This window comes from Mustela nivalis, assembly GCF_964662115.1.
Source record: "Mustela nivalis genome assembly, chromosome: 17".
NCBI classification, from domain to species: Eukaryota; Metazoa; Chordata; class Mammalia; order Carnivora; family Mustelidae; genus Mustela; species Mustela nivalis.
In genome coordinates, this window is record NC_139036.1 from 26,971,106 (window position 1) to 26,983,642 (window position 12,537).

The following is a 12,537-nucleotide window of genomic DNA, read 5'->3' on the forward strand; positions in this document are numbered from 1 at the left end:
CCCCTCTCCCCGCCATTACCTGTAGAAAACCGGCTAGGTCATCGGTGGAGAACACGTCCATCACCTCCATAGCCCCGGCGCTGGCTTTGCTGACTACCGGAGTGAGCGGGCAGCTGTAAATTTCCCCACGACCCACTTTAAGCTGGGAAATCTCAACCCCGGTGCCCTGCCCTCCCCTGGCCCCCCAAGGGTTATGGGTGAGAATTCTGGCGATGGGGACCTGGCTGAGGGATCAAGGAGCTTAGAAACTCGGCTGCGCCCCCAAATGGGGCACATGGTCTTAAGGGACGACCGTGCCTGTTTCTCCCGGTGGTGATGACTTTATCCACTCCGAGGAAGTGAGCAGAACGCAGCACGGACCCAAGATTGCGGGATCCTGGAGCCTCTCGAGGACAAGCCACAGCTTCTGGGGTCGTCGCCTGGCCTCGCCTCCTCGACCTCCGTCCAAGGCCGAGGCTTCAGCGGACTGACCTCCATGCAAACGCCCTGGTGGACCTGGAAGCGGCACAGTGCGTCCAGCTTCTGCCGTCTGAGCCGCAGAACTGGGATGTCCCGCGCCTCTGCCACCCGGAGCAGCTCGGCCCGCTCTCCCTGCAACCCGGACCTGCCGGCCTGGAGCAGGAGTCTGGCCACGCGGCGACGGGCGGCCCGCAGGGCCAGGAGACAAGGGGACAGGCCAAACAGAAGTTCCTGTCCCCGCTCAGAGCGCGGGGTCGGCGCCAGGTCATCCAGCAGCAGGCGTCTCAGCTCCTCCCCGCCTGGCCGCTCCTCACGCCCCGCAGCTCGGGAGAAATGACGCGCGAGGTGGCGACCCGAACAACCCCAACTCGAGACCCCGACGGCCCAGAGCAGTGCCATGGCAATTGCCCCTGCAGCGTCATCAGGAGCGCTCACTCCCGCCGGTGCCCGCTCCCGGCTCCCCAATACGGATAAGGGGACCAAATAGTCTGGACTCAATCGAAAAGACTAACCAGAACCAGGGAGCGGAACCACAGCGGCCCCTCCCTGCCTCCCACGTGGGTACCGCACTTCCGGGTTCAGGCGGCCCGCCCCCTGACCGCAGACGTACTGCGCAAGCCCGGCCGCCAGGCCGTGACCACAGCGCCTCCCACAGGGCTGGATGAGCAGCGGCCCCACCTGTACCCGCAGCCGGCAGAGCCACGCCTACTGGCCACTTCATTCCGCGCCCTTCCAGGTCCTAAGAGGCCCCTGGAGCTGGAGCGCCACACTCACCGGGGCACCAGCAAAGGCCAGGTGTTCAATGAGATCACTGGGAGTGACTCCCTCCCCACATCCAGCCCACCGCCCGGGTGTTGGTGATTTTCCTTAGAAACTTCTGCATCTCAGCCTCTCCACTGCCCTGTCAAACCCTCAGCATCCATCAGCGGGATCCCAGCAGTAGCTTCCTATCCCGTGGCGGCCGATTCTCTAAGTGACAGCTCTGTGCCTGTCCCACGCCAGCTGATAAGCCCAGGGGTCACGGGTAGTCTCCTTGCTCGGCACTTGGCTGATCCCGGCAGGAGCTTCCTTTCCAGCCCCGTCTCACCCCCGCAGTGTGTCTGTTCCGTGTGGTTCCCACAACACTGCCTGCTCAGTCAGACTCCTACCCTGGTCTCCACTGTTGTCCCCTTTCCTGGCTGGCCAACTCCTACCCATTTTCAAGACCCAACCCAAACCCACGTCTGCTACCTAAGATAATCCACATTCCAGGAGTGATGCCCCAAATCCACCCAACCTCCCACTCACCTGGAAGAAATTCTGAGGCACAACCGCCCCCAATCACAGACAAGGAGGAAGAACTGAAAGACACTCCAGAAGCCAAGGTAGGTTGTTGCAATTTTTCTTTTTTAATTCTCACAGTGAAATCCACTTGGGAGGCAGGCCCGGGTATTCAGCTGCCATAGACAGTGTGGAGTGATCACCCCGGTGGGAGCCAAGAAGCCAAGACTGGGCTGGAGAACTGGGATGGGGGAAGTGAAGGGGGCGGTGGGAGCAGTAGGGCCAGGAGAGGAGGAAGGCTGGAGCTTTGGATAGCTACTCCCATAGAAGGTGAGGGCTTCTCTCTGCCACCTTCCTGCTGAGGGTCAGGGGGAAGCCCCACTTTTGGCCACAGTCCCTTCCCCAGATCAAAAGGAAGAGACAGAAGAGAGCAAACAAAGGCCACGGAGCCTAAGAAGGGGACCGAGAATGAGTTAACAGGTAAAATAATCAGGGACACCACCTCCTCTACCCAGCTCACTGTTCATATTTGTGATGGGAACAATTTGATAAGATATAAAAACTTCGAGTTTTCTTGGCCCTGGTGGGGTGGGGAGAGGAAACGGAATCCAGGAGTCCAGAAATCAACATCTAAAATCCAGAGGCAGGAGCCAAGCTGTAAGGGGCAGGGAGGGAAGGCAGAGCGCCCCACAGGAAACTAGATCACCTGCTCCGTGGGCCTCATCTGGATGTCTCCAATCTGTTGGAAGGCACAAGGCTTAAGGCAGCCAGGACATTCTCCCCACCCCCTCAGGCCTCGCTGCTGTCCTCCTCTGAGATGGCTGGGCTCTTCCAGGGTGGGGGCAGTCAAGACCAGACTCACCTGGATGTGTGGAGGGGTGCTAAGGACGTAGAGGGCAGCCTCGGCCACATCTTCAGGCTTGAGACACTGGAAAGCACCGGAGCAAAGGGGTAATGTGAAAGCAGAAGGGACCTCCCACGCCTGACATCCTTTCCAGCATGTTCACCCCCACCCCAGCCCTCTGGGAGGGACGACAGGCTGGCTAGAAGGGTGTGCTCTGAAGGCCAGGGCTCCCTCTGCCTTTATGGAGGGAGTGAGTGGCTCATCCGTCCCAGACAGAGGGCCCACCTTTATGCGTTCATAGGTGGCAGCTGCCTTCTCAGGGTCCTTGTCGTGGAGTTTGAAGGCGAACTGTGTCTCCACCACTTCTGGAGAGATGCACTGCACCAACAGAGAGGACCTGCTCAGAGGCCAAGCCGAGCCCCACCTCCATCCAGTCAGAAGCCAGGCCTTGGGGAGGGCAGGATGGAGACAGCCGGGCCCCCTCCTTCCCCAAGATGGCTACCCGATGTCCAGCAGCCACCTTGTCCTCCCCAAGCTGTGATGATCACAGTGACACCTGCCACCCACAGACCCCATATCAGGTTAAGGGTTTTACGACAGTATCCCTTAAAACATCATAGCCAGGTAGGGGTCATTGTCTCCATTTTACGAGTGAGAAGGCTGAGGCTTGGAGGGGCTGAGTGAGCTGCCCAGGGTCCTGTGGCCTTCGAGGAAAGAGCTCAGAGTCTGGGTTGCCAGCCATGCTTTCCCATGCCCCTTACTCTCCTCCCTCAGTTTCCCCCACTGTGTTCCCTTCCAGTCAGCCCCCGCCGCGCTCATAGGCAAGGACTGGGCAGGGTCATGCAAGCAGCAGCACAGCACTGTGCCCCTCACAGTCCAAGCAGTGCACCCCAACAGCATGTGTGCGGGGTGGGGAGGGCCTGCGTCCACCCTGTCCCCAGCAGGGCTGGGCCGTGCCCTCACCGTGGCTCGGATGTGGGTCTGGGCCTCCCGAAGCTCTTGCCTCAGTCCCTCTGTCAGCGCGTGACGGCATACTTGGTAGCACTATAGAAATGGATCACGGAGTGGGGTGACACTTGGTGACCATACATGCTGGGTGGAGGGAGGGAAGGGGAGAGAAGAGAGTGAAGCCGCTGATGGCAACCAAGGCCCCTGCTGCTGCGTCAGGCAGCCCCGCCACTGGGATGCCACACGGAAGCCTGCCCGGGACTCCCGCTGGAGGCCACCCTGGGGGCCCGCTATGGTAGCTTCTGGGGTGCCAGCCGCTCTTGCCAGCCCTGTGCTCCCTGGAAGGCCAGCGAGGGGCCGGCACTCGATATACCCTATTCTGTCCCTTCCCGTAACTGTGCCATTTGGCTGTTAACCAGGTATTCAGTCCCTACTGTACCACCCATGAAACTGACACCCAAAGAGGTCAGATGAGCTGCAGCAGATCAGCTGGCTCAGTGGCTGAGTGGTGATCTGAGCATTAGCCCTTGGCCACCTGCCTCACCTGTTGATGTTAATGATATGCCCGTCATCCACCTTGCGCTCCTTCATGGACTGGTAGGCCTCCCGGGCGCAGATGCTGAGGCCCAGCACGTTCACCTGCAGGCCAGGGAGGGCAATGGGGCATCTCCAGCACCTCCATCTCAATTGGGCCCATCTGAGCAGGTAATAGAGCCGCAGAGCACCTCCCGCCCAGGGGAGTGGCATTCCAGAACAGTGTCCAGGGCCTATCAGAGACCACCAATGGCTCCAGGGTACCTTTCTCCCCCTAAAGCCACCAGCCCCAGCTGACCGCAGTGCAGCTCCTCTCCCAAGGTGACCCTCTCTCCCTCCAGTTTCTGTAAACAGGAATGGAAACCCCCAAACCCATGCACGACCCCAGAAACCTCCCTGTCTTGGCTGTCTCCTCTGCAAACAGTAGAATATCTGCCTTAGAGAACCAGCTCCTTTTCCTCCCCAAACGCCCTACTCTTCTCTGGGTCTATGTCCCTGGCCCTGCTCTCTTTAAAAAGCCTACAATCCTTCCTAAGATCCTATAAAAATCTCTGTCCTTAGGCACAGACCCTAGCCTCTCCCCACCCTACTGAGGACCCTCTGCTCCCTTCCTGTTCCCTCCCCTGCGACTCCAGCAAGAGAAGGCCTGACCTTCCTTCCTTTTGCACCTTCCTTTACCCTCTGTTCCATCTCAAAACAGACTCGGCACAGAGGTTTTTTAGGGGTTGGGGTCCTTGTCACAGGACGGCAAGGGGCCCCCCCAAGCATATGGGGGCTTTCTGTCTTCCATGGCTTCTGCCAGAAGTGACCCCAAATCCCTACCCTTCATGAAACAAAGGCCTGAAGCTCCTGCCAAGTGTCCCCTCTCCCCCCATGAGGACAAGCTTTCAGCAGGTCCTCATGTCTCTCCTCCTGAGAAGGAACAAGACCAGCCAGGACATCAGGTAAGTTTCTGTTTATCAGGTGTCAGAGCCGGGCATTGGGACAGATCACTCCCAGCGTGAACCTGCTTCACGAGAGGCTTTCAGCCCTGTTTCTGGGCCTCTGAGTAATGTATGTTTCTGCAGAGGACTCAACCATGAGGACACACAGAGTGGGAGAAACATGTTCCCTGGACCAGGGGTAGTGATTCTCCGAAGTCTGGTGGGGTGGGGGTAGAGATGTCTTGGAAGACAATCCTAACAGGTTTATATAATGTTGAAGCTGAAAGGGTCTTAAGGTTTTGATGTAAGTCTCTCATTTTACAGATGTGGAAGTTAAGGTCCAGGTTTAGAGACCTACTTCCTGCGGGTGAGGACCACAACTCAGATCTCCTAGAAGGCCTCATTTTCACAGGTCATTTTTTTTTTTAAGACTTTATTTATTTATTTGACAGACAGAGATTACAAGTAGGCAGAGAGACAGGCAGAGAAAGAGGAGAAAACAGGCTCCCCACCGAGCAAAGAACCCAACGCGGGGCTTGATCCCAGGACCCTGGCATCATGACCTGAATGGAAGGCAGAGGCTTTAACCCACTGAGCCACCCAGGCACCCCTCATTTTCACACCTCATTGTTCCAATTTTCATTGTTCATTTCCAGGCCGATGCACCTTTTAGGTGCTAAATCAATTGCATGAAAAGATGTGTCCCCATGCACACACTGCTATCAACTTCTCAGAATACTTTTTTACCCTAATATTGCCCCTTAATATTGTCTACAGGTTGAAAAACCCATGTCCTGAAAACTATGTTTGGTCCATACGAAATTTAAAATAAATTTTTAATTCACTCCCAACATGTGCTGGAAGGTTTCATTCACTCAAAAAATATCTACTGAGTATCTACTGAATATCTATTATGGGCTGAGGCTACATAACAGAGAATAAACCAGACAGAAATCCTTGCCCTAGGGCACCTGGGTGGCTCAGTTGGTTAGGTGTCTGCCTTCAGCTTGGTTATGATCTCGGGATCCTGGGATCAAGCCCCACATCGGGCTCTCTGCTCAGCGGGGAGCCGGCTTCTCCCTCTCCCCCTGTCCTCCCCCCTCTGCTCATGCTCTTGCTCGCTCGGTCTCTCTCAAATGAATAAATAAAAAATCTTTATTAAGGAAAAAATCCTCCCCTTTAGGAAGCTGAGGTTTTGGAAAATGGGAGGGGTAGGACGTCCTATAAAAACCCTAGGATCTGGTCCCACTAGCCCCACACCGCACTGCTGCGGTGATGCTGGACGTCAGCAGCTACCCTTGTACTTGGCCATGTGCTCCCCCATTTACTGCAGACTCCACCTGACCCACCTCACTCATTTACATATTTACCCAGCCCCAGGATAAATGGAGTTTGGGGCCCTAGATATTGATGGTATAGGTGTGTTCACCCCAATTAAACGCAACAGGACTGCAGCTCATAGAGGCCAGAAGCCATACAGTGACTGGCAGGGCTGGGCAAGAACCTCGTCTCCTATCTTTTGGCTCCTTTGCTTCCTGGAAGACCATGTTCCCAAGCACTCAGCATGGTACTGACACACGGGGGCATCCAATAAACACTTCTCTTCCCTAAGCCTTTCTTCCAGTAGGAGGAAATCAGCCTGGACTTTAAAAACTGCTCCTTTAAGGGGCTCAAAGGGAAAAAGAACAGAAAAGATATGCTACTCCTCCACTCCCTCTGCCTTTGGTAGGGAAAGAAGCAAGATAGGGGAGTCAAGGTGCCAGGTAGGAACCTGAAACTCCCTCGCACTAGATACCCCCCCCCCCCGCCCCAGTAGCCCTCTGGTTCACAGAGCCCCGGCTCCTGTCCTACCCCCAGCTCCTCTCTCCAGGCCTGCAGCTCTTACATTGAACATGTCCTTCCAGCCACTGGTACTGCCTGAGAGCAGGGTGTCAGGCCGGGCCAAGCCAGCATTGTTGATGCAGATGTCCACACCACTGTGCTGAGAGCGGACGGCCGAGAACATGGAGAGGATGTCCTCCTCGCTGGATAGGTCATATCTGTGGGGGATCAAAGTCCCAGGATAGCCTGCACTCTTACATTTAGCAGCCAGCTCCTATGAAACCCAACAGGGGGCTAACTGCGGTGAGCTGCTCACTCCATCTTCCCGCCCAAGACATTCTTCCTCTGCTGTCACCACTCAGACAACTCGATCCTCTGGCAGCCACCTTCCAGCACACAGATGTTGGGACTAACTGTCCTCTTTAGTCAAAGTCCCCCAGAGTGAGGGGCACTCAGGGGAGTTGAGATCGTCAATGGAGCAATATCCTGATAAACCGAGTTATTGGGGATTCTTTCCTCTCCACTCCCTCCTCTAGTTGCTCCCAGAAGGCCTAGGTCTGAGCTGTCCCCCTCCGTCCAGAGTGCAGCCTGTTGGCTTTCAAGCTGGGCCCAACTGCCAGTCTCCCCTAGCCCTACCTCTAGGAAAGGCGAGGAAGTTGAGACAGATCTTTTCCTCTGTCCCACATGGTACCAACCTCTACCCTAAAATTTGGGGGGATATAATGAGGCAAGTCAGGTGGCAGGTGACCTTGAGCAGCCCAAGTGTATCAACAGGGACCTCAGCACACTGAGGAGCCCAGAGACAGACCAGAGGAAGCAGAGCCACTAGGAGGTGGCTGTGAGGGATAGGGTCATTCAGAAGCAGGAAGAAACCAAGCTATGTGGCCTTGGAGGCCAGTGGCTGGGTGCCTGAGCCTCATGAAGGTGACTGTACCTGTGTGGGAAGAAGAGAGTTGGGGGTAGGAGGTGCTGTAGAGGAAGGCCAGCTGGGCCAACTGCCCTGGCCTCGAACCCCTTCCTCCCCAAATCGAGATGGGAATAAAGGGCTGGATCAGGTGACCTAGAGATTCTTTTCTGCTTTAACTTTGCTAGAGTTCAAAAGGTATGGTCCTCTGAGACTAGAAGGCTCCCTTGACCCCCTTTCACCTACTCACAGTCACCTCAGGAGACAGGGCTTCTCTCTGTCGGAGGCCAGAACTCAAACTCTGTTTCAGTATCCATCAATAAAAGCAAACTAAGGAAGCCTGGGATTCTCCCTTCCCCTGGCATACAACTTCTCCCTCCCGTCTCCGGACTCAAATCCTCACAGGAAAGCCAAATTGGAGGGCCTGGGGACATAGTGCTCCCTGTCACTGCCTTCTCATTGTCCCACCTGCCCTCATTTATCCTCAGAAATGACCCGAAACCATGTCTGTCCCCTCACAGCACAGGCATGTCCCCCTCATTAAAGGAGTCATCCTGAGGCTGGTGAGCAGCCTGGGATCCCCTTGGAGATTAGCCCCCCCACCCCCCTTCCAGGCTAGTTTGGAGTGGGGGAGGAGGGAGAGAAGGCAGCAGTGGCTTTAGAATTAAGGAATCCAGCAGTCTAAGTCCTGGTCTGCTCATCTAGGCTCCAAGGCAGGGGCTGGGCCCTGAGATCCTCATATTAAGAGAAAGGGAGGGGTAGAGTAGGGCAGTGGTATGGCTGAGTGACCTTGGGACTATCTAGGCAGCTAGCTATAAAGTGTACCTTTGGTCAGCAGCAGGGGAGGAGACAGTCCTCCTTCCAGTACACCTTCTCCCTCTGTCCCCACCCAAGGCTTCCTTCCGCAGGGACTCTGAGCAATGGTGAAGGTAGTGCTCACTCCCACACCTTCAGCTAAGCACTGACCCAAACCCAGAGAGTGAGTCCTGCTAGGAACAAATCTAAAGATGACCCTGATGGAAATTTCTCATCTTCTTTCTTCCGGTTACAACATGGCCAACTTGATTTCATTTTTCTCTGAGCTCTTGTCACTCACATCTTGGGGCTCCTAACCCCAGGTTAAGAGAAAAACCGGGAGTTCCAGTTCCACACTACTTTGTCCCCTCACGGCTCACATATTCCTTGCCCTATTTCACCTACTCAGTCCCACCTAGGGCAGTGAAATTGGAGAAAAGTCTATCTGTAAATATCCCCCTGAGTAAGGGTTAACCCTCAAATTTGGGGGTGAGGAGAGGGCAAGTCTCTTCGGAGAAGCTCCATTCCCCACCCCATCCCCACCCTCATCCCCACCCATCCCCCTAGAGCAAAGAGCCACTTTGCTCTACTTTGTGGGTCAGGTCTGGGGACTAGAGGAAACAACCAGTAGCCAATTTAGCCCCTGCGACCAGAGAGCTTCCTTTCCTTCTCCTTGGCTTCCCCTTTCCTCAGCCTACCGGAGCAGGCAGATAGGGAGAAAGATGCCAGGTATTCAGAGATTTGGTACACGGGAGTAGAGGCTGTTAGGAGTAGGTAGGGGCTCCTTAAAAGACGGGACTTTCTAAATAAATGGGAAGGGAGAGGCCTGTCCTACTAGGTATCCCTCCCTCCCACTCTGATCCCGTTGCAAATGGCCTTGGGGTGGTGGGCAAGGAAAGACCCCCGCTCAGACCCTACCGCGACGGAAACGACGCCTCCCAGAACGACCCTCTCCCGGGCGGGGACTTACCTCGATGTTGCCCACGGTGCGGGCACAGCCCACTACCTTCAGTCCCTGCTGGACCAGGGCCCGGGCCATAGCCGCACCGATGCCCCCCGAAGCTCCCGTCACCAATGCCAGCCGGTCCCGCCACCGCTCCATGCCAGCCGTGGCGGTGGCCCCGAGCCGTGCGCCCACCTCGCTCCGCGTGCCGGACAAGTACACGTTTACTGGCCTACTGTCGCAGGGGCTCGGCCGCTCTTCGATCACCGCCGCGGTAGCTACAGCAGCCGATCTACCTCGCTCCGAGCCGCGCCCGAACCCGCCTCCATTCCGCTGGGCCCGGGGCTGGGGCTCCACCCTCCGCTCTCCCGCGACCCGCCACATTCAGCCGGTGACGTCGGCGACCTGGCCAACCCCGCCCCCAGCCTGGAGTTAAGTGGGAAGCCACGCCTCCCGCGGCGCCCGGCGGCGCGGGAAGGTCCCGGGACCTTAAGGTCTTGCTTCCCATAGGGGTAGGAAAACCGAGGTTTTAGCCAGGGCTTGGTCCAGGCCCCAGGCCGCACACTTAAGGTGACTCCAGCGCTCCCGGTGGCTGATGGGAAGGGTTCAGCCCAGAAAAGGAGTGTCTACGCTATCACAGCCCAGGTACGTTCAGAGACTCTCAACCCTACTTGATCCCTCGGCGTTGCCAGAATGAGAACGCAAAGTTAATAGTGGAAATACTCCCAAGTACACGTTTACTGGCCTACTGTCTCCAACTGTCCTAGGCGCTCCCACTCCCAGTGAAATAAATGATCACTATGTATACCAGAGATTAAGGCAATAGCTAGTATTTATTGAGCGCTGTGTAATGGGCATTTATAAACAATTTAAATATATTAACAAATATACACAGCAGCCCTATGAGATACTAATTAGGTTTTATTTTATAAATGACTATACGAGACAGAAAAGGGTGAAGCATGGACTTTAAACTGTCCAGTCCTAGGCCAGGGAATGCGCTCCTAATCTGCCTTCACTTCATTCTCCCCTTTGTCTCTTCTTGGGCTATTGGTTGTGCTCAGAGGGTGTTCACTTTGCTCTCTAACTATTGAGGATGTTCCATCAAAGCTCTGGAAACTGCCTTCCTTACCTCTGCATTCTTAATATAGCCATCCTTCCAAAGAAAAAACACCTCTGCCTAAGGAATCCCGCCACTGCAAGCAATAGTATAAGCAGTAAATGTGGCTGGTTTATTCATTCACCAAGTACTCATGTGCTTGGCCCAAGAATAAAGATTAAGATAAAATAAAACCAGCCCTTGCTTTCAGGAATCTCAAGAGAAAACTAAACTGCAAAGATGGTGAAGAGAGGTTTGGGCTCGGACCCTGGGGCTGTGGGAGATCCTTAGTGATTTTTTCTGGATTCCCGGATGAAAGTGAAGAAGTCAGAGAGTCTCATACTACGTCTGCCCCACCCCTACACAACACTTAGATTTGAAATGGCAACCAAGGGGGTGTATCAAAGAAATGCCACCATCTATAAAAATTAAATCTAAGTTTTTGCTGTTGCCCACCTGAAATCTGATTAAATGGTAGAGAGCCCATAAAATTGACTCCAACCCCACTGCACAGAGAGGTACTGTCCCACTCTTTGCCTGCTACCCACCAAGTATTATCAACATGCAGACATAAAGCTCTAAGCACATGTGTTTACTGAACTACGGACTCAACCATTTTTTTTAAATGGCAGCCAAATGCTAGTCCTGGGGGAATTTCTCTCCTTCATTACACACAGACAGCTACGGAAGCAGTAAACTGTAAAGCCATAGTGACTTTATTGTTGGAAACCAGATAAGGAGCATGCACTTACACACTGCAATGTGGTTAGCTCTGGGTGCAGCCTTCTAGTCCCATGTCTACACGCTACAGTAATTCCTTCTCAGGCAACCCTTGGTGGAAATTCTAGCAAGTTCTGTTTCCATTCTTCTAGTTCAATACGAATCTCTGAATTTAAGGTGCTTTATGTTAGGTATCAGGGAATTTTTAATAATAGCAATTAATGTCATGAGAAAGATGCTTATTTAAAGCTATCGCAGCAAATTTATTCTTTCAAAACACAAGACTGAAAACTGCTTTTTTGGCTGTCAACTCTGGTCAAGGGAAGAATTTTGTCCTCAACAATCTGTATCTCTATCCTCATTAGCAGTTCATCTGATATAAACAGTGGCCAAGTACCGAGTTCAAAAGTGGCAAATATTAAAATACTGCCACACATTAAGTAGAAACATGTACACCAATTTTTACTATGCGTATTAATAAATATTCTTTATTTTAAATTTTGCACATTGCGCTTTAACATTACATCCAAACATTTCGCAAGTGGATGTCTACTTTGTAAAACCATATATTCAGCTCATTGTCATTTCTGTACAGAAGTATAAGTACAACATTACTTTTTGCCACTAAGTTGCTTTAGTAAGTCTCACAGGAAGAGAAACATTTAATGAAGAGAGATGGCTTAAATCATATGGCAGGCCTGCGCAGCCACGCAACTAAAGACACAAGCCTGAAGAAAGAACAAACTAATGAGGTTACCTCCACCGTCTCCCAAAACAAGAAAGAATCACATTGATTTAAGATAAAATTTTGCCATAAGTCACTAAATTAAGAGTTTTTTGAAAGAGAAGGCGCAGTAGTCATCTTGAGTGTTTCATTGAAAGACAGAGCTATTTTATTTATTTAATTTGCTCCAGCCGTTGTCAACCAGCCACTACAAATGGGCCTCTTGTGATCATTTAAGCGGCAGTATTTATTAAATTTCTCCTTCAGATGCTGTCGGTATTGTTCTCTATTGCTGTAGAAAGACTGGTTATTAGCCATAAATGACTGTATTTCATCTTGTGAGATAAAGATTTCCTCATCTGAAGTACATTCAGACTCATCCTGCAAATTAAAGCAGTAGTTAAGATCATGACTTATTTTAGGAATGCCAAATACTATGCTGATGGAGGACAGCTAAAAATTAAGGAAGTCTAGCCTTTTAATTTCAATTTAGTCACATAAAGTCTCTGATTGGACTGTTTACAGAACAAGCATCATGTCATTCTGTCTTAGAAAGTACTAAT

General features: G+C 53.1%; 3 protein-coding genes across 8 annotated transcripts in view; all 3 read right to left on the reverse strand.

Annotated features, from left to right (window-relative positions):
• The window catches only part of MRM1 (mitochondrial rRNA methyltransferase 1), a 3,169-nt gene extending 2,138 nt beyond the window's left edge, over positions 1-1,031 (reverse strand). Inside the window, 4 exon segments of the mRNA XM_082708530.1 lie at positions 20-113; positions 298-370; positions 373-408; positions 411-1,031. Of these exon segments, the coding sequence (XP_082564656.1) occupies positions 20-113; positions 298-370; positions 373-408; positions 411-858 (651 nt within the window). The 5' untranslated portion in view covers positions 859-1,031.
• Positions 1,032-1,824: 793 nt separating this feature from the next.
• DHRS11 (dehydrogenase/reductase 11) lies at positions 1,825-10,015 on the reverse strand. The gene is given in 8 exon segments (XM_082707461.1): positions 1,825-2,458; positions 2,582-2,647; positions 2,849-2,941; positions 3,527-3,585; positions 3,588-3,655; positions 4,056-4,150; positions 6,854-7,063; positions 9,459-10,015. Coding segments are annotated over 8 exon segments (990 nt in total). The 5' UTR covers positions 9,816-10,015; the 3' UTR covers positions 1,825-2,416.
• A 1,694-nt stretch (positions 10,016-11,709) lies between these two features.
• GGNBP2 (gametogenetin binding protein 2) overlaps positions 11,710-12,537 on the reverse strand; it is a 33,071-nt gene continuing 32,243 nt past the window's right edge. For all 6 annotated transcript variants that reach the window (XM_082707471.1, XM_082707470.1, XM_082707468.1 and 3 more), the window contains one exon: positions 11,710-12,355. In XM_082707471.1, the coding sequence (XP_082563597.1) occupies positions 12,152-12,355 (204 nt within the window). In that variant the 3' untranslated portion in view covers positions 11,710-12,151. The remainder of the gene's footprint in view (positions 12,356-12,537) is intronic.